General features: G+C 35.3%; 1 protein-coding gene across 1 annotated transcript in view; it reads left to right on the top strand.

Annotated features, from left to right (window-relative positions):
- The window catches only part of RELN (reelin), a 536272-nt gene that overhangs the window by 323005 nt on the left and 193317 nt on the right, over window positions 1-19950 (top strand). Inside the window, exon 12 of the mRNA XM_061165186.1 lies at window positions 12201-12352. Within this exon, the coding sequence (XP_061021169.1) occupies window positions 12201-12352 (152 nt within the window). The remainder of the gene's footprint in view (window positions 1-12200; window positions 12353-19950) is intronic.

The raw sequence follows: 19950 nt of genomic DNA, 5'->3' as shown, positions 1-19950 counted from the left end.
ACCAAATTCCATTCACTTAGTGACTCAGATGGTTTCTTTGGCCAATTCTCAGTGCTAAGATATATCAGGTTTTGGTCACAGTTAAGAGTCTGGTACTTTCAAGCCATGATGTTGTAAGCAGATTTCTGTTCCAATAACATAGAATAATGTGCTTGACAAAAGCACCTGTGTCACTGTAATTGGAACACAATTAATTCACCTAAATTCTGAGAGCAGCTTAATTATTCTAGCAACCACACCTTAGCTTTGTTGTAGCTTTTCCCCAAGGATGTCAGACCACACTGCCCCCTCTCAGAACTACTTCATTTATACTCTTATCTGGTGAATCAGTTATCCATGTTGGCCTTATATTATAAAAAAAGATATAAAAAGATAATGAGAGAATCTAGTACTTTCTTTTGTTTTGGGATGGTGATGGATTGCTGGTTTAATCTGTAATGTTGTAGGTGAATGTGTATATGTGTGTATACCTTCTCCACACCTACTCACTCCCAAATGCTGCTTTATTGATCTAGGAGAGAATGCTGTTGTAGTACTTCTTAATCAAAACTCCAGTGAAGATGTCCTGTCACGATCAAATTAATGTGAAGCATTTTTATCTAGGGTAAGAACTGACAAAGAAAAACAGATTAGGATCTTGGTAGTGAAATTCTTGATGTGTTTTTTTCAGCCAGATTTACTGAATGTTTGTCTCATTCTTCCCCTCAACCATCACCACCCACACAGACAATTTATCATCATAAGCTCACTGCTGAAATAGACATAAAACGTTGGTGTTAAATTCCCACAGTATTCAAGAGTGACCAATTGAATTGATTGAATTCTGACACTTTGAGGTCACTTTCTTATAACACACAAAAAATAAATTATTAATATGGATATAATATTTTCATCTCTTTTAACTGTTTTTTCTCCCATAAGAATTATGAAAGAGAAAAAAGAATATGCAATCCTCTCTGATAATATCTTCAAAACATTTCATATGAATTCAGGCAAGAAAAAGTATCCACAGTCATTATGACTTTTTTTGGAACCCAGTTTCCAAATATTCCTGTTTCCTTACCATTTTAATGAAACTATTTGATCTCAGATCACAAAGACCCAAAAACTGTTTGCCTTTCACATCACAAAGCTGTATGTAGATAGGTTTATTTTAAGTGGGATTTTAAAGTTTGTTTTTTTTTTCCTAGAGAAGGCACATCTGTTACTTCAGCAAGATAGAAACTTTAATAGATAAACTGATAATTTATGTGAGCCTTTGTGAACTTTGGCTTAACCTTATAAACACATCATTTAATTAGCAACTACAGTATCTCACCTAGCCGAAGCTGTCTTCAGGTGGGAGGGGACTTTGTAGAGAAACACATTACTAGAATATTGAATTTGTATATTTGTCATGCATGTTTTTAACTATTCAGATAACTTTTCAAAATATCTGTTTTATTGCTTTCACTGAGGTATTCACGTTAGAGAACCTCCACAATGTAATGAATGTTAAGCTGTGTTTTGAAGTGTAGTTAATTTACAATGTTGTGTTAGGTTCAGATATATAGCAATGTGATTCAGATATACACACACACACACACACACACACAAAAAGATATATATACACATAGATAGATAGATAGATATGTGCTATATACATGATATATATGTATATAAGTATTCTTTTTTCAGATTCTTTTCCATTATAGGATTATTACAAGATATTGAATATAGTTCCCCGTGCTGCACAATGGGACCTTACTGTTTATTTTATATATAATAGTTTGTATCTGCTAATCTCTAACTCCTGATTTATCTCTCCCAGCCTTTCTTCTTTGGTAGTCATAGGTTTGTTATCTATGTCTGTGAGTCTATTTCTGTTTTGTAAGTAAGTTCATTTGTATCACATTTTTATATTATACATGTAAACAATATCATATGATACTTGTGTTTCGCGGACTTACTTCACTTAGTATAATAATCTCTAGATTCAGGTCCATCCATATTACTGCATATGGCATTATTTCTTTTTTTTTTAATGGCTGAGTAATTGAATATCAGACTATTGAATCAAGAGAGCATACTCTAGTCTTCCATAACTGCCCCAAATCCTTGGAAATTATAGAAAATGAGCACATGAATCTGTAATGACACTCTGAAAGAAAAAAGTGTGCCCTAATTGAGCCAGGAATTAGGAAGTGTTACGAAAAATGAGGAAAAAAAAAGAAAGAAAAGGATCTGATTAAAGGAGAAAACCGTAACTTAAAATACATATTGAATGAGGCACTACACAAAGGTATAGGTACTGAACACAGGAATCAGATGGGGCTCTGACGTCCTGCTGTGGAGACTGCCAAGTAGGTGAGTGTCTCACTGCATTCAGCTTCTGTGTGGGCACTTCTGCCCTTAGGAACAAGCAGTGAATGTGAACACTTGGAGAAGCAGGGCGATGCCAGGTGACTGGACACCTCAAGGATCCCCATGGTACTGCCCACCCAAGGACACATCTGCTCTTTTACACCAAAACTAAGGGTGAATAGCGGATACAAATCTGAGCAAATGATCTGGAATCATCAAATCTAAGGAAAATCTACTCCATAAAAATAATTAATCAAACTAGACAGCTATGAGCTGAGAAAAGAGAAGTAGCAGAGTAAACAAACGGAGATTTTATAAGAATTATAGTTAATGTCCTCAGAGAGATAAGAAAGCATACTGTATTTGTTAAATTAAAACAGATTTTATGAAGAAAAAAATAGAGATATGGAAAATGAAAATGTATGATTGCTGAAACAAACTTAATGGATTTTTCCCCTGAATATGAGCATAGGCATAGGTAAAGAACAAATTGGTGAGCTGGAAATTTGAGTTTTGAAGTGTTTCTAAAACTTAGGATTATTGTATAGTGTATATACTATACTATAAAGTATAGGGTGAAGAATAGCATTTCTAACATTAGAAATAATAGGAATTCCTAAAGGAGGAAGGGTCAGAGGGGATATGTGGAATGAAATATTAAAAAAAAAAAAAATCGAAGAAAGGTTCCCGAAACTTAAAAAAGAAGAAAGAGACATAGTTCCTATGAATGAAAATGTTTAGCAAGATGGATGGAAAAATATCCGGTCCTAGACCATAAGGGAGAAACTTTAGAACACAGTTGAAAGTGGAAATCTTAAATCTTTAGATGAGTTTCATTGTGCTTTCCTTGGTAACACTAAGCATAAGTTTAAAAAAATGAAGCAGTTATCTTAGTGTTCTGAGAGAGGACTATTTGGAACATAACGTTCTCCTCCAGACAAATATGATTCAAATATTGGAGAGAAATAAAAAGCTTTTCAGACAAAAGGGTTCAGAAAGTTTACTACTCCTGAACACTCCCTGAAAGAATTACCAGAAGATGTACCCATAGACGTTAAAGATGTACCCATAGACGTTAATCCAAGAGAAATATGATAGATTGAAGAAAGACTAGTGAGCAAGGAAAAAAGGAAAGCTTGTAGTTCAGACTGAAAAAAAATTGATTATTAAAATATTTAAATCAAAGTTTGTAGTTAGCCCAGATGACCTCAATATGAAAGGTACAAAGGGAAACTGACAAGAAGAGAAAAAGAAGGAATTAAAATACTGCCAACATTCTTTACTTGCTTGGAGTGAGAATATAGGTCTTGGATAACTCTTAATGTTAGCAGAAAGCTTTAAGGGTAAATAGGTGTGTTAAAGAAATTATGTTATAATAAAAATAAATTAAAAAAAAAAAAGAAATTATGTTAGCCGTATATAGGCTACATAACTTCTAAAGCGTTAGCTTAACAGAATAAAGAGAACTTAGTCCACAAATGTGAGGAAAGTGACAGAAAAATAAACAAAAAACAAGGTAAATAGAAAACAGAAAACAGTTTGGCATGAACCAATCTAAGATCCCCTGGAGAGGAGAATGGCTACCCACTCTAGTATTCTTACTTTGAAAATTCTATGGACAGGGGAGCCTGGTGGGCTACAGTCCAGGAGATCACCAAGAGTCAGACACGGCTGAGCGATTAACGCTTTCACGTTTTCAATCTAAATATATCAGTGCACAATAAATTTATTAAGTGAGATTTTCATAGTAAGTTTTAAAAAATCAGCTATATATTTGCTATTTATGAAAGACTTAAACTAGAATAACATAAGAAGTTGAAAGTCAATGAAGAAAAGCTAATATACCAGATAAATGCAACAAAAGAAGCAAGGAGGCATATTAATATCAGGTATTCAAACCCTATAAGATAAAATTCAGATTTAAGCAATCAAAAGGACTAAAAAGGAATATTTTATGCAATAATATATGAAGAGCACTTTGCACAGTGCATGACATAACAAGCAATCAAAAAAAATTAAAAATTGGTTGCTGTTCCAACTGTCATTACTGTTGATAATAGGATATGACCAAAGTGGTATTCAAAAAGAAAAATTATACTCACAGAAACTAATAAGATATAAAAGAAACAAAAACAAAATTAAATAGTCCAATGAAACTTAAATGAGATTCTCTAAGTAAACTAATGGGAGGTCATTTTAAGAAAGACAGTATTAGTTAAAATGATAATTGGATATATTTTGAAACCACGGAATTGCTAAAATAGATCAGAGTTAACTTTGTTTCAAGCTGTTAAAAGACTTATTTGTTCAGGTTTGCTTTTGATGTGGGTTCTAACATTGCTTTCTATTTAAGCAAATTGTTTTTCTATTTTAAAACATAAACAGTAAATTTTCAAATAATAAAAAATAAGTTCATGTGGTTAGGTATGCCAAAATTGTTCTGGAATTCCTTGTTTAATTTGCAGCACATTTTTATCTTCACTTTTGGCACTGCCATTCTTAAAGTAATACCCTCTTCCCCCTCCAAACTAGCTGTCCACGTGAGCATCCAGAATACAGCAACGATCTTCCTCTTCGAGAAAGGACTGTCTTTACTGAAGTCACAGAAAAAAGAGAATGAAATCTGAATCTTAATTCCTCACAGCTTGGAACAACATTAGACCACGATAGGATTTTTCTGTAGCGGTGTTAGAAGAGGCTGCTGGCACTGAAATGCTCAGATGCCCACTTCTTCAGCATGTCTTTGTTCTCCATAGTCTTTCTTCAGTAGTTCACCTGCCCACATTGACCACAAGGCACTCCTGAATATCTAGGAGTTTATATGAAGGAGAAGCAGAATTCTGATACCTCAGGAAACATAGCTCAGGGTTATCTATGAATAGAACAAACACATCTAGGAGCATTAGAAAATGGAGAATTTAATTCCTCAGCCCCATAAATTATGCTAAATAGTATAATTATTTAGTGATGTATTTTGAAGTATGACAACAAAATAGTTACTAGTTTGGCATATATAAGAAAATATTATGTAACCCATTTTTAAAGAGTTAATAATAATCTGGGGGAAGTGTATATTATTAATATAAGTGAAAAAAGGCAAAATTCAAAACCATCTGTATAATATTTTCATGACCATGTTGAAATACACATATAAAATATTAGAAATATAGTAAAATATTAATTGTTCTTGTCTTCCAGTTTTACAATAATGAGAATATGGCTATCATAATAGAAATAGATGAAATACCCAGAATTCCAAAACACCAGCAAGACATAGAAGGGATGCTGGAGGGCAAACAGAGAGAGTAGTCTCTCAACTGCTGAACTGAATATTCCCAGTTCCCTCCAACCTCCAGTCCTAACACTCCCATTCTGCTACCATCCACACCCTATTAAGACAATTGCTTTATAAATTTGTTCTGAAGAAATTCTTTCAAGAAATACATTTTAAAACATCTCATCAAAGATTACAGAAAAAAATTGAGCAGAGAAAATGTTTTCCTCAGGTCAGCCATAACTTAGTCTCTGATTAGGTAGGAATTTATATAAAGAGAACAAAATACAAAGTATTAGTTATATTTTTTAATGTCATTGCTTAGAAAAGTGGGTCATAACTGCAACTGTCTTTTAAGTTTCAAAATGTCTTTCAAGATGTCTTTCTTAAATTTCAGTGCTATTCACTGGAATAAAACCAAGAAAAAGGCAATATAAACTTAAAACAAATTTATATTGGCTTCCCCTTCTGGGGAGATAATCCCAAAGAATGTTACACATATCCTTGAAAACCTAAACTGCATATAGGCCAACAAGAACAATCTCCATTATAGCCCCTTCCATGTCAGTTGATGTTTTTACTAAAAATTGGCCTTAAAGCTATTTAAAACTCTTCAGAACAGTTTGAGCATCTCTTGCTATTTTCTACAAATTCTTCCCTCTATCCTTCCCAAAAGAATTATGTCACCTCTGGCTTAGGATCCTTTTCACAAGATGCTTATAAAGCTCCAGAGGGATTTTATTTAAGCTTATAATTCAGGATAAGTGAATCAAGGACAGATTTGACAGTCCAAGTTAACATTGTATTAAGTGGGTCTCCTTTTTTTTTTTTTTTAAACAAGAACGTTCATTATTATTAAAGCAAAACCACTTGACCATTTAGATCACATAAGTAATAAATTTAAATGCCCAGATAGGGTTGTAGCCCAAATCTTGGACTATACAAAAGACCCACTGATAGAAAGTACAGTTTTCTTTCAGCTAAGTATCTCCTTGCTTAAACTGATTGATTAAGCAATTACATTTTGCATGTTGTACTGCAACTTTGTGCAAGATTGCTGCTCTGCTAATTGTAATATAAAAAAAATACTCTTTGTAATTTAGAAGTTCATATGAATTGCCACTTTGACTTATTTTAAAACAAATATAGCAGTACATTTTATGGGGTGGTGGAGGGGGGTTGGAGAAAAGGAGACTGACATTATTTGAAACTGTAATATGCCAGGCGATACATCTTTTTCTGTAAACATCTTCAGTCTAGGTCATATTTCTGTTTTATTGGTGAGAAAGCTGAGTGTTTTCTACCATTCTGAATTCAATACTCTTTACTAATGTTATTCTAACAAGAGTGTAAATAAAAATAATGCATGTAATAAAAACCTAAGACAAAATTGAATTTGAGTGAAATATAGCAGAACCAATTGAAGAAAAGAATTTTTAAATGCATTGCATACAGGAAAGCCTTCAAAGAGAACTCATCCTTTACCTTCACCTAAGCTGTTATGCTGGAGGAAAAACCTATAAATGCAATGAAGGTGGAGAAGCCTTTAGTCAAAGTATACACCTTGCTAGACCTCACAGGACTTATGCTAGAGATAAGCCTCATGAATATAAATGAATGTGGAAGAATCTTTACCTATGGCACATTCCTTATTAAATATCAAAGAATTCATCCCAAATAGAGACCTTATGGATGTAATGAACTTATTCAATCTCAGAGAATTTCTAGTAGATAAAAAAATGTTATGAATCTGGTAAATGTAGGCTCTTATAGCCAGGCTCTATTCTATATCTTAGTTCAAGCCTCAAGTCATCAACTTTAGGTAGTTTAATATATTCTGGAAAATATAATAAAACAGATCTTCATAGTTCATGTGAAAAGTTCCACTACCTTTTAGAGGCTTTTGTGCCAATATTTGTAGGGGAAAAAAAAGGTATTTAAAATATAAGACCTCTGTTTCCTATGTTCATATTCTTAGTATTTTCATCAATCTATGATGATAATTTAACTTTTCATTCTGAATTCTAACACATATAAGCTGAATGTTTTTCTTCCTTCTTCTGAAAGTGATTTTCCTTTTGCAAAAGAAAAAAAATGTGTAAAGTAAAAATTAAAAGTCTTCCAATGTGAATCCCGCTCTTCACTGTTAAAATGTAGACATGTTTTCTGGTATATATTCATTCAGAAATTTTTCTATAACTATACAAAAATACTCTCTAGAGTCACATTTTCCTTACTAAACTTGATTTTTTAAAACTTAACAATATATTATGAATGTCTCTTCTGGTCAGTGAATACATATCATTATTTCAGAAAGGCACTGTACCAATTTATCTATCTGGACCTCTGTTGATAGTCAAAGAATATTGTGATAGATTTTTTGTATGCTTGTTAAAGTATTTCTGAAAGAGAAATTTCTAAAAGAAGAAAAAAAAATTAGAGAATCAGATATATACATATACATATATATGTATATATGTAATTTTCATTTTGATAATTACTGCCAGATTGCCCTTTGAAGAATATTCATCATTCTTTTTTGAGCTTATGAAAAAAGTATTTTTAATTTCAGCTTTATTGAGATACAATTGACATATAAAGTTGTAAGATATTTGAAGTGTACATCATGTTGATTTGATATACATAAACATTGTAAAATCTAGTTAACTAACATATCTATCATCTCACCTTTTTTTTGGTTATAATATTTAAGTTTTACTCCTTCATATCATTCTTTATTTTAATTTTTATTGGGGTATTGCTGATTTACAATATTGTGTTAGTTACAGGTATACAGCTAAATGAATCAGTTATACTTTCGTATCATTCTATTAAAGTGTGAACTGATTAAGATGTAACTATATTCTCAAAGCATTCCAAAGCAGCTAATAGGGAGGATCACCGGCTTTCCAGTTAAAAAAACTTCTTTAAATTATTTTTGCTCACAAAAAGAATTCTCTTTTTGATACAAAAAGTAGAAGGACATACACTAAAATATAAATTAAATATTATTTTGCCCTCCTACCTCTAAGGAGCAAAGTTGCCTTAAGGCATTTTATTGATTATTAAATTTTTTTGTGTATTCCAACTTTGCCCCATTCTATTATAAATAATAGATACCAATGTATTTATAATAAATAATGTAAGGAATGTTTTTTTAGAATTAGCCATCAAAGAATAAATATAAATTGCTATGTTGTAGAGAGTTCTTCCCTCTAGGCAGACATTCCTTCAAATGCAGCTCACAAAGAACCACATTTCCTTGGGGAAAACAATTTAAACTGTAGAGAAGTAACACTCCTTTTCAGGGAAATGGCAGTACCATCCAAGATATGGCTAAAACTATAGAGTGCTGTAAATACCCCTGCTGGACTCAAAGATTTGGTTATGTTCATGAACAAGATATGTAAATGAAAAGTTCAGTATGTTAAATGAGACTATATAACAAACAGGATATGTCTTATAACTTATACTGTTTTTATATTATAGTATAGTTTGGATTTTATATATTTCTTAATGAGAATTTCTTAATTTCTTTTATATATTTCTTAATGAGAAAATTAAATCAGATTGGGAGGAGTGTCACATATAAGTGTATTGGAGGTTGCAATTTTAGATGTCTAAGGAGGGCTTCACTGAGCAGTGACATCATCATAAATATCTAAAGGAGATTAGGGAGTCAGACATGCTGGTTGGGCAAGAATATTCTTTGCAGAAAGAACATCAGTACAAAATCTCTGAAATACTAGCATCTCTTGATTCAAATGGCATTTTCACGCCCATAACATACACTGACAATCAAATTTGTCATGGTTCATAAAAAGTTATATTGTCACAGAAAACAAAAAAAAGATTTGGTTATGTCATAATTTTACTTCATGTAATTATTATATTGAGAGAGTCAGAGACCACGACATTTTTGTAATTGGAAAAGACTACAACTTTGCAACCTGACCGAGAGGGATTCTGAAGTCCAGGCAGGGGTCTATCAGGTCCCTCAGTAGTTGATTCAGCTCTGGGACCCCCTCAAGGATACTTTGCCTCCAACTAAGCTCGAGCCAGTATTTATACAAATTCATGAAACAATGAGCTTGTGCCATAAGAAGCACCTACTGAATTTTTAATGAATGAAAGATAATTTATTTAAAGCAGTGAGAATTTTACAAAGTGATTTTTCAGATTTCTCTCCACTTTTCTCTTCAAAGCTGACTAAATTTTCTTTTTCCTTTTATTGCAATATATATTTGTATATATCTTTGTATTTATTTATTTTATTGTATATATATTTGTAATATATTTATTTTAAAGAAAATAACCTCACTTTTGTTATCTTCATATATATTGGGAGAAATGAAAATTAGAATAAAATTAAATATGTTTTAAAAAAGATTAAAAAGAAATAATACAGCCTAAATCATGTCTCATATAGCCCTCTCTGTGGCAGAAGTCATGAAAACAATTCATTTAGATTAAAAGAGTTACTTAATTACAACTAATAATTAAGAGAAAAAGACTGCTAATTTCATTTCTCACTTGAATAAAACGTTCTTTTAGTCTGTGACAATTCCATCTTTTCCAATTTAATCTTTCATTTTGAAAATACTCTAAAGCAGATGGATGCCTAAAAGGAGTCATCATATGCATCATTTATAACCTTAACTTGCTTTGTGGATCAGTAGACTGAGTGGCTTAATTGGGATAAATGGAGCAGGTAAAAGACCAATGAACCAGTGTGAAATTTTCTTGTATGAGTGGAGAGATGTTCCTGGTATTTACAGTAGTCTAGTACTATTAGGAGCTGCTTTTCCTTAAGTGATTGATATAATCTGTTAAAATAAAAATAAAAAAAAATTAACATACTCTATAAACATTTTGGTCTCAAACGGTTCAACATAATTGTCCTGGCACAGTACCCTTCTTAGAACTGCAACTACTATAGTAACAGTGAACTAAGAAACAGAATATCTGTCTCAATTTCAGAGCCAAACAGGCAGTTGGCCTTAGGTAAGCCACTTATGTCTGTGTGTCCCAGTTTCCTCTGTAGGCAAGTTAGTTGTGTGAAAAGCAATGGCCAAATTAGACACGAGCAGAGATAAATACTAAGGAGATACAAGAGTTTTAAAATAGTAAATATTTTTATTCTTTTCTGCATATTTAAATCTCATTACCTTTCTGAAAACTTGCTAGACTTTTGCCAGGTTGTTTGACTTTTTATTCTATAACTATTTTTAATGTGCAAAATACCATACAAATATTTATAATGTTATGGTACTATCTTTTATGATTTCCTGTTTCCTTAGTTCAAATTTGATCCCCAATCTCAACTGTTTAAGTGCTTTGAGGATAAAGGCTATTATGTAGCAGATAAACTATACATGTCATGCATGCTAAGTTGCTTCAGTTGTGTCTGACTCTTTGTGACCTTTGGACTGTATTCGCCAGGCTTCTCTGTCCCTGGGATTCTCCAGGAAAGAATACTGGAGTGGGTTGCCATGGCCTCCTTCAGGGGATCTTCCAAGCCAGGGATCAAACCCATGACTCCTAAGCTCCTGCATTGCAGGCAGATTTCTTACCACAGAGCCACCAGGGAAGTCACACTATACATAGTATTGATCAAATTTTTCTCCACAGAAAAACTATAATAGTGAAAGGAATGTGTTTAAAACTTTGTTTAGGAGCTTCCCTGGTGGCTCAGTAGTAAAGAATCAGCCTGCAATGCAGGAGACCTGGGCTTGATCGCTGGGTCAGGAAGATCCCCTGGAGAAGGAAATGGCAACCCACTCCAGTATTCTTACTTGGAAAATCCCATGGACAGAGGAGCCTGGTGGGCTACAGTCCATGGGGTTGCAAAGAGTCTGACATGACTGAGCGACTAACACTTTCACTTTCATTTTCATTACATAAAACCTGTAGTGCCACATCCTTGTTGTTGCCGTTCAGCTGCTAAGTCATGTCCAACTCTTTGCGACCCCATGGACTGCAGCAAACCAGGCTTCTCTGTCCTCCACTATCTCCCAAAATGTCCTCAAATTCACATCGGCTGAGTTGGTGATGCTGTCTAACCATCTCATCCTCCACTGCCCTCTTCTCCTTTGCCTTCAATCTTTCCCAGCATCAGGGTCTTTCCAGTGAGTCTGCTCTTCACATCAGGTAGCCAAAGTATTGGAGCTTCAGTTTCAGCACCAGACCTTCCAATGAATATTCATGGTTGATTTTCCTTAGGTTTGACTGGTTTGATCTCCTTGCTGTCCAAGGAACTCTCAAGAGTGTTCTCCAGCACCGTGGTTCAGAAGCATCAATTCTTCAGTGCTAAGCTTTCTTTCTGGTCCAACCGAATGCAGAGTTCCAGAGAGTAGCAAGGAGAGATAAGACCTTCTTAAATGAACAATGCAAAGAGATAGAGGACAGTAATATAAAGGGAAAGACTAGAGATATCTTCAAGAAAATTGGAGATACCACATCTTCATCTTTATTTCAGAATTATTTATTACTAAGTAAATATTCCTCATTAAAAATAAAATGTTATACTCTATAAAGTTTTGACTTAATATTCTAACTGTTAGTGTTTGTCATTTTTTTAAAGGTGGGACATCGTGGGAGCTGTCATTGGTACAGAGTGTGGAACAATAGAATCAGGTTTATCACTGGTCTTCCTCAAAGATGGAGAGAGGAAAATATGTACCCCTTACCTGGACACTACTGGTTACGGGAACCTGAGGTTTTACTTTGTTATGGGTAGGTACATTTTGAACAAATTTTATTGTTCGAAATAGGGCAAATTCTAGACCATCACCTACTCCTGAGGAAGTAAGGTTGTTTGTTGTCTACACTATAAAATACACTATAAAATAAAAATTCATGAACTGTGAGTACTACTGGTTCGGCAAAATTGGTGCTCACATCTGCCTCACACCAGCCCTGCTGGAACCATCCTGAACAGACGTTAGTCTTGGTCTTACATGACTATACCTAAAGACAAAATGTCTTAAAACCTTCTTTCCACCTCTGCTGCAGTGATCATAGCCGAAAAGACAATGAGAGAGAAGCTAAGAACAAAGTAACTCCTTTGTCCAAAACCTCTAGCCTCTCCAGAATACAGTCAACCAGCTGAACCATTTGTTTTAAATGGATATGTCATCATTGCATAACTGCTTTGTTGTGGGAAGCTAAGAAAGAAACAAATTAATAATACTTTTTAATACTTTAATAATATTTTATACTTTATAATATGGTGGTAAGCACAGAAAAAAAGTACTTATAAAGTGTTATTTTTCTTCAGATGATTGCAGAGCAAATAAATAGTTAAAACTTTAGAAAAATACCCAAGGAGGAATTAGGGGTTGAAATGTGTGTCCTCTCAAATTTATCATTTTTGTCAGCAAGAGCCACAGCTACATACTCTTTCACTGGATGTCATTCCAAAAATGTGAGTAGGTGTCACATGCCTTCTTTGTTAAATGACTGGAAAAGCACAGGCCACACCTGGAAGTGAAACAGGAAATAAACATTGTCTACCTTTGACCTTCCTAGCAAAGATGTTAATTCATCAGGACAAACAAGCCTCCTAAGTCTAGGCTTCTGCACTGGCTATTATTTCTCTCACATTCCTCACTTTCTACAGCTCAGAGTGGCAAAGCAAACTTCCAATTGTATCATGTTGTCAAATACATTGCCTGTGTGATGCTACCTCATTTCCAATAATGATCCATTTGATTACAAAGATATCGTGGGTACAAACCATAATAATGTAATCTTCCTGCCATAAAGATATCCTCACCTTGATTCTGAAATGAGTTGTATAAAGACCCAGACATCAGTTTTTTAATTTTTTAAAATTTTTAAAGAGAATAAATTTTAATTTTTTCTTTTTAGAAAGAAATTTTAGGAATTTAATAAATTAATTTCCTTTAAATAATTAGAATTCAAACTAGCTCTCAGTTTATTAAGACTGATTCCTGGGAAACCTTAAGAACCACTCCCCATCCAGCAAATTATAATAAACATTTAATATGCCAGTCTAATTTAAATATTTCCCCTTTTTCATATTTTCATGTTTTATATAATATTTTTGAATTCTTCATTTTTTCATAGTAAATTATGGTAAATCAACCCAGTCCACTGCCTTTGTATAAGAGATTGTCATCTGTATATAATAGATCTAGTTATCTTTAATTCTTTCTAGGACAAAGCAGATTATTAATGAATTAATTAAAATTACACTGACTCTGAGGAAACATTCACTTAAATGGGCCCAAAGTACATTATCCCAAATAAAAGCTCTCCATTCAATTAAAAAATTTAATGAATTCCTGTTGAATGTAGAACACTGAGCTAGCATACATGGAGACTACAGCTAGAGAAAATAATGCCACCTAAATCACAGAGGTGCTGATCACTGAGTTGCAGAGTCCTAAAATGGTGTCTAATAAATAATTAAGACTCAATGTATTTTGGCTTTTATGTGTAAAAAAAATTACTTTCAGTCCTTGCCCACAAGTAACATCTAACTTTGAAAGAGATTGCAGTTGGGCTGTAATGGAATGAAAATGTTACAGAAGTGCAAAGGAAGATCTGGATATTGCCACGGAGATGGGATTAGGGTAAAGCTTTGTGAAATAGATGGTATTTGAACTGGGCCTTGAAGGTTTAAGCTAAGCCAGCATTTTGAGCAAAAGCACAAATATAAAGGTACATGACGCATTTAGAGCTGGTTGATTTCCCCAGGATAGTTGAATGGAAACACATAAACTGGAACTAGAATGCTGAACTGAAGCCAAAAAGTGACTGAGTTTAATATCATACTGAAGAATTTGGATTCTCTTACTCTAGGCAACATGGAGCTGTCAGGTAATTTCTGTCAGTTGTATAAAATATTCTCATCTTTGTTTTAAAAATGTAATTCTGGCATAGTGTGAAGGAAAGACTGAAACAATCAGAAATTAGAAAATAGAATACCAAGTAGGGTTGCCAGATTTATTGGGGGGGGGGGTCACTATGAACAAAGCTAGTGGAGGTGATGGAATTCCAGTTGAGCTATATAAAATCCCGAAGGATGATGCTGTGAAAGTGCTGCACTCAATATGCCAGCAAATTTGGAAAACTCAGCAGTGGCCACAGGACTGGAAAAGGTCAGTTTTCATTCCAACCCCAAAGAAAGGCAATGCCAAAGAATGCTCCAACTACTGCACAATTGCACTCATCTCACACTCTAGTGAAGTTATGCTCAAAATTCTCCAAGCCAGGCTTCAGGAATACATGAACCGTGAACTCCCAGATGTTCAAGCTGGTTTTAGAAAAGGCGGAGGAACCAGACATCAAATTGCCAACATCCACTGGATCATCGAAAAAACAAGAGAGTTCCAGAAAAGCATCTATTTCTGCTTTATTGACTATGCCAAAGCCTTTGACTGTGTGGATCACAATAAACTGTGGAAAATTCTGAAAGAGATGGAACTACCAGACCACCTGACCTGTCTCTTGAGAAAGCTGTATGCAGGTCAGGAAGCAACAGTTAGAACTGGACATGGAACAACAGACTGGTTCCAAATAGGAAAAAGAGTACCTCAAGGCTGTATATTGTCACTGTGCTTATTTAACTTACATGCAGAGTGCATCATGAGAAACCCTGGGCTGGATGAAGCACAAGCTGGAATCAAGATTGCCGGGAGAAATATCAATAACCTCAGATATGCAGATGACACCACCCTTATGGCAGAAGGTGAAGAACTAAAGGGCCTCTTGATGAAAGTGAAAGAGGAGAGTGAAGAAGTTGGCTTAAAGCTCAACATTCAGAAAACTAAGATCACGGCATCTGGTCCCATCACTTCATGGCAAATAGATGGGGAAACAGTGGAAACAGTGGCTGACTTTATTTTGGGGGGCTCCAAAATCACTGCAGATGGTGATTGCAGCCATGAAATTAAAAGACGCTTGCTCCTTGGAAGGAAAGTTATGACCAACCTAGACAGCATATTAAAAAGCAGAGACATTACTTTGTCAACAAAGGTCCGTCTAGTCAAGGCTGTGGTTTTTCCAGTGGTCATGTATGGGTGAGAGTTGGACTATAAAGAAAGCTGAGCACCGAAGAATTGATGCTTTTGAAATGTGGTATTGGAGAAGACTCTTGAGAGTCCCTTTGACTGCAAGGAGATCCAACCAGTCCATCCTAAAGGAGATCAGTCCTGGGTATTCATTGGAAGGACTGATGTTGAAGCTGAAACTCCAATACTTTGGCCACCTGATGTGAAGAGCTGACTCATTTGAAAAGACCCTGATGCTGGGAAAGATTGAGGGCAGGAGGAGAAGGGGACGACAGAGGATGAGATGGCTGGATGGCATCACCGACTCGATGGACATGGGTTTGGGTGGACTCTGGGAGTTGGTGATGGACAAGGAGGCCTGGTGTGCTGTGGTTCATGGGGTCACAAAGAGTCGGACACAATTGAGTGACTGAACTGAAAGTGAGACTGAGAGGCCTATTTAAATTTGAATTTCAGATAAACAACAAGTAACTTTTTGTATAGGGATTGGTCATGCAAAGTATTTTAGCTCGCAGCCCTAAATTATGAAGGCTATTGCACTGATCCAAGCAACAAAGAAATTACATGATGGTGGCAATAATGTGAAGGAGGGACAGAGATAGAATAACTGGAGAAGAGCCAACTGAAGTTCATGCTCATCTGACTGGGATTGGTGAGAGCAGTCTCCGAGCGGACACAGATTTCTCTGTAAGATGACTGGAAGAATGGTGCCATTTCCCAAAGTTGCTATTTTCAAAAATAATAATAATTATGATAAAGAGAAAATGTGGAGTAGAGGGTTTTATATCATTAGATATGTTGAGGTTGGGGGTTCTGGAAGGCCATATAAGCACAGAAATTCTACTCAGGGTCTAAATCAGATTTGAAAGTTGTCAGCATGCAGGTAATAACTGCAGCCACTAAAGTCACTGTGCTCTCCCAAGCAGAAGACAGAGTAGGACATGAAAACTCTGTAGGGAGAACCCTCATCTAGGTGTAGATAGAAGGACAAGGAGAGACAAAGTATACTGAGAAAAAGCATAAGGAAATGCAGGAGCAGGACATGATTCTGTGCTACAGGAGGAAGGGGAGAGAGTGGTTCGGGGGTGGGATGACTGGGAGGTGATCAGCAGTGGAGGAATGCCACAGAGACAAAAGGCAGCCAGGACGGGCGGAGAGCCCACCTGTGATTCCTCATGGTATGGTGCCTGGGAAGCCAAAGTATATAGAGTTAAGAGAAATGGAGATGGCTCACTGACAGAGAACTGCTCTTTCGAGAAGTTCATCAGTAAACACATGGAATGGGGTCTGATCTTGAGGAGAAGGTAGAATCCAGCAAAGGTGTGTTTAGGTTAGGATAGGGATAGGGTAGGATAGGATAGGAGAGGATGACAGCAGGATAGGTAGGATAAGACTGGATACTATGGAAAAAGACTTTAAAACTTTGGTGAAAGTGAAAGTGATAGTCACTCAGTCATGTCTGACTCTTTGCAACCCCATGTAGCTCACCAGGCTCCTCTGCCCATGGGATTCTCCCATTAATGGGAGAATTCTTATGAATGCTGCAATGGGTTGCCATTCCCTTTCCCAGGGGATCTTCCCCCAGGTTGACCGCATTGCAGGTGGATTGTTTACCATCTAAAGCACTAGAAAAGAATGAGGGAAGAGATTTAATATACGATAGACAATTTATAAGTAACCCCTCACTAAGTATTGTGCCTTAGGAAAATCAGTGGCCGATTGTTAATTTAGAACAGATCACATTCCCTTCTTCTCAGACACTGCCTATGTGTCCTTCCTGGTTTCATCCTTTGGCTCATATCAATCTGCTATGACCTCCATTTCTGGACAATTTGCTCAACTTTTTAAGTTTGATTCACGGTCTGTTTCCTTTATTCACACATTCATTTATATAACACAAATTCATTGAGGACTAGTATACAGCACTGTTCTTAGAGCCAGAATGCAGTGATCATGACAAAAGTAATCTAATATACATCATTTGTTTGGGGTTTTTTAATTTTATTTATTATTTCTTCAATAAATATTTACTAAGCATCTCCTATATATCCCACTCTCTTATTCTACACTTGTATTTCTTTTCTCTGAATTTTGGCTGCAGTTATGGCAACACAACACGCTTGATTGCTAATTATCATTCTTTCACGTATGTTATTAGTTACTTGCCAAATTACAGACTTTTTGAGGTCAGGGCTCAATTGAACCTTCAGGTCCAATATTCTGCACACAGTAAATAACAAAACCACTTTCTTAATGTAAAAAAAAAGAAAAGTCTTAAAAAGCTATTAATACTTAAAACAGGATTTAAAATATTTTAAAACTTAACTGTCCATCTAGTTTCTATTGAAATCTTCTGTACTTTAATTGCTGTACAAAATGCCTCTTGAGTCATACCTTTCCACAATACATCAAAGTGAATGAAGCTGAAGAAGAATCTGTATCTTTCTGAAGGAGCTGCTGTCACTGAAACTTCACAGAACTGATAAATTGCCCCCAGAGGGATCTTTCAGATAAAGTCTGTCATCATTTTAAAGTCTTGGCGCCTTTTGGACTTTCTTCTTCTGTCATTCTGGGCTGGATGAAACTCCCACGTGGGTTTCTATTCTCTCTGAAAGGCAGATGCAGTTCACGAACTGTTCTTGAGAGAGCAGAGAGGGTTTACAGGGAACAAATTAATGAAATTAGAGAGAACTGATGGTTCAGTTCCTGTGTCTCTAGATGTGGTGCTTTAAACCCATAATGCCTGTGACCTTTCACCTTTTTTGTTCTTTTTGGTAAGTCTTTTATATTGGAAAACAACCAGTTTTTAAGAAGATAATTTGGTTTTCGTATAGCTCTTTCCCCCTACCTGCCGAGACTATCCTATAGAATGGCTTGGTTAACTGTACTTACTATAACCTTGAAGTGTGCGATGATATGCAAAAACATAGTATCAGATGTCAAAATCATGATCTTCCCTTTACAGGTTGTTGCCCTTGAACAATAAACATCTTTTAGAATGAGGTCTACATTATCACTATATCTGGCTTCTCTATTCTCAGTTCAGATTACTTAGCTCAGTAAATATTTGTTATATGGCAAGTTGCATACATCTAACAGATGTAACATGCCAAATTTAACAAATACAAATACTCAAGTTTCTTCTGTTATCATGTACTTTTTATACTGGTCCTTGGGATTTTCCAGGCAAGAATACTGGAGTGGGTTGTCATTTCCTTCTCCAGGGGATCTTCCCGACCCAGGGATTGAATCCAGGGCTCCCGCATTGCAGGCAGATTTTTTGCCGTCTGAGCCACCAGGGAAGCCCCACACTTGCTTACATACACTTAAGTTACATATATCTGACAGATGTAATGTGCCAGATTTAACAAATACCAACACCCAAGTTACTTCTGTTATCATGTTCTTTCTTATACTGGTCAGGTTCTAACTTTCTTACTTAACATCACGTTTCAGTAAATTCTATCCAAGATCAGATCCCAGTTATCCAGGTTGAATTTAACCCAGGCATTTGCAATAAATGACACTTTATCTATTTATACAGATGATGAGTCTCATCCATTATTTATTGACTTTACTAGATTAACTCTTAAAGGGTAATCTTATTCTGGAGTTTTTGAGTTTGCTTTTTGTGTCACTGTAGCATATTAGGGACAAAAATTTCCTGTAGATAAAAATTAAGATTAATAGTGGTTGATTTAAGAACTGGAAGAGATTTGTCTCGAAAGATAATAATAATAAAATTAGAAATTAATATTATAAATTTTGGACCTTAGGGCTAGAATGTTTGCCAGGAACTCTGTGTCGCCACTTCTGCTATTTTGTTTGGTGTTGTTATGAAGGATAATGGTGGGTGGGGAGAAGTTTCTGGTTTGATAAGTAATCCTTTAAAATCCAGGTTAAGCAGACAGTTGATAGAAGGGTTATTGGCCCAATGATAGTGAAAGGAATAGAGGGTCAAAGTTTAAAACTTAATATCAACTCCTCATTCTTCCACCAACTGGTTAAATGATCTTCAGTTTCAGGTACTTGCATGATTAATAATCTTAATCACCTCTCAAAATCTAACTTCATATCGTTTCATATGACTGTGAAGTAGTGTGATAGGGAATAAACTACTCTATATATCTTCAAACAATCAAATGAGGTACCAAAAGTAAAAATGTAAAATGAGTTGCATCTAAAATACAAATACCTGCTGCTGCTGCTAAGTCACTTCAGTTGTGTCCGATTCTGTGCGACCCCACAGACGGCAGGCAGCCCACGAGGCTCCCCAGTCCCTGGGATTCTCCA

Source organism: Dama dama, chromosome 18 (assembly GCF_033118175.1).
Source record: "Dama dama isolate Ldn47 chromosome 18, ASM3311817v1, whole genome shotgun sequence".
Lineage (NCBI taxonomy): Eukaryota > Metazoa > Chordata > Mammalia > Artiodactyla > Cervidae > Dama > Dama dama.
Note: the sequence above shows the minus strand (reverse complement) of the source record. Positions and strands in the feature narration are given on the sequence as shown.